Raw genomic sequence first — 1,748 nt, 5'->3', positions numbered from 1 at the left:
TCCTCCTTAAACATAAAAATATTTATATATCTAATGGACTATGAATCATTTATCTGATGCTGCATTATCAGGAATTCCAAAACTTTTTAAAAAAAAAAACAAAACGTGTCTTTTTAAAATTTAGTAATATATGTAGCGATCATTCAAATCTAAAATCATTTTTAATAAGTGACAATTTAAGGGTTAATACCTAAACACTCTTGACACGGAAAACAGTCTTTGTTCAGTCTTTGTGGGATTTTGCTTGAAAAGGTAGGTTTCGGTATTTAAATGTTCATACTGAATTATTGAATTTTAAAAAATGTTCGAAAATTATCAAAATAAAATTGAATTTTAGATGTGTTTTACAACATTCATATTTGCACTTCTGAAAAAGTAACATACAAGATCAACTCAATTTTATAGAAAAATAAACATCCTTCCTTACTATACAGCATATTTTGCCCATATAATTGCTTTTAACTTCCTATTCTTATTATAGGATTAGATATGAATGATTCCTTAGTGCAACGGCATTTTCTAATGGCTGTTAACCATACTCAGAATTTGTCCAAGGGGGAGCAGGAATTGCCCTTTGATAGTAAGAAGAATTTGGAGCTGGACCAGAACATGGCTTTGACCTTACTTCCGGTCGTCGTATATGTGACAATTTTAATGATACTAGGAATTATGGGTAATCTTGTCGTGTGTTACATTTATTTCTTCAGATGGAAGAAGAAAACTGTTAAATATTTTATTGGATTCTTAGCAGCATTCGACTTGATAACTTCTGTCACTTGCATGCCCATTGAGATAGCAATGCTTCTAAATCCCGTGACGCTGGATGACCCCCACCTTTGCAGATTCCTAAGATTTACTCGTTCTATGACGTCATTAGGAGCCGGATTAATGTTAGTCGTCATTGCAGTGGACCGATATCTCAAAATATGCAAGTTGGCAAAAAGTCATATTCATGTTCCACTGGCAAAGAAACTATGTATATCAACAGTGGTAGTTGCGTTACTATTTTCTTGGCCATGTCTTATCATATTTGGCCAGTTCAACAGAAATGATTCGCCCATTGCAGAGACATCTTGTTCTGTCGACAGGGAATATCGGGATACATTTTATCCGATATTATACTATGGCATGGTTTCTGTTCTCTTTTTGATAATTTCATTGTGTCTTCTAACATTATACTCATTAGTTCTGAAAACATTGTGCAAACTTTCAGCTAAAAGAAGGAGGAAGAAAACAGACAAGTTTACCGATGAGAGAAATAGTAATAATATATCATCCTCTCCAGAAAGTTTACCCTATGATTCCGCTAACCTCAACTCAGAAACTAAAGATTGCACGGAACAGAAACCCTCTCCTGTTTACCCAAAATCTGAAAATTCCCCGGTTTCAAAATTGAAAGTCTTTAATGCTAAGGTGTCTTCTCTAAGGGGACCTTCCACTCAAATTCGAATGAAAAGAACTACCCTAATGTTGTTATTAATTACACTCATACAGTGGATGAGTTACTTCCCCTATTTTGGTTTGCTTTTTGGTAAGACACTTAATATTCATTTCTTTAAAAATATGTCAAGAAATGAGCAAGTGCTCTACAATATCGGCATACTGTCTCATTTTCTCAGTAGTGGAATCAACCCTTTTATATATGGATTTTTTAGCCGAGATTTTCGTAAAGAGCTTCAAAATGCTATTTTTTCAATCATAGATTTCATACATGTAGTACATTAGATCCCTTCGGCAAAAAATTCGGA

At 33.8% G+C, this 1,748-nt stretch overlaps 1 protein-coding gene across 1 annotated transcript; it reads left to right on the top strand.

The window, feature by feature from the left end:
- Positions 1 to 489: 489 nt before the first annotated feature.
- LOC133187326 (C-C chemokine receptor type 7-like) lies at positions 490 to 1,748 on the top strand. The gene has a single exon (XM_061322685.1). It carries the CDS (start codon positions 490 to 492, stop codon positions 1,723 to 1,725), a length of 1,236 nt encoding a protein of 411 aa, XP_061178669.1. The 3' UTR covers positions 1,726 to 1,748.

This window comes from Saccostrea echinata, unplaced genomic scaffold (assembly GCF_033153115.1).
Source record: "Saccostrea echinata isolate AGI-Se365-2 ecotype Australia unplaced genomic scaffold, CSIRO_AGI_Sech_v1 ptg000014l, whole genome shotgun sequence".
NCBI classification, from domain to species: domain Eukaryota; kingdom Metazoa; phylum Mollusca; class Bivalvia; order Ostreida; family Ostreidae; genus Saccostrea; species Saccostrea echinata.
Note: the sequence above shows the minus strand (reverse complement) of the source record. Positions and strands in the feature narration are given on the sequence as shown.

Excerpts from the sequence above, each read along its gene's own strand:
- LOC133187326 (XM_061322685.1), top strand. The coding sequence starts at position 490 with ATGAATGATTCCTTAGTGCAACGGCATTTTCTAATGGCTGTTAACCAT.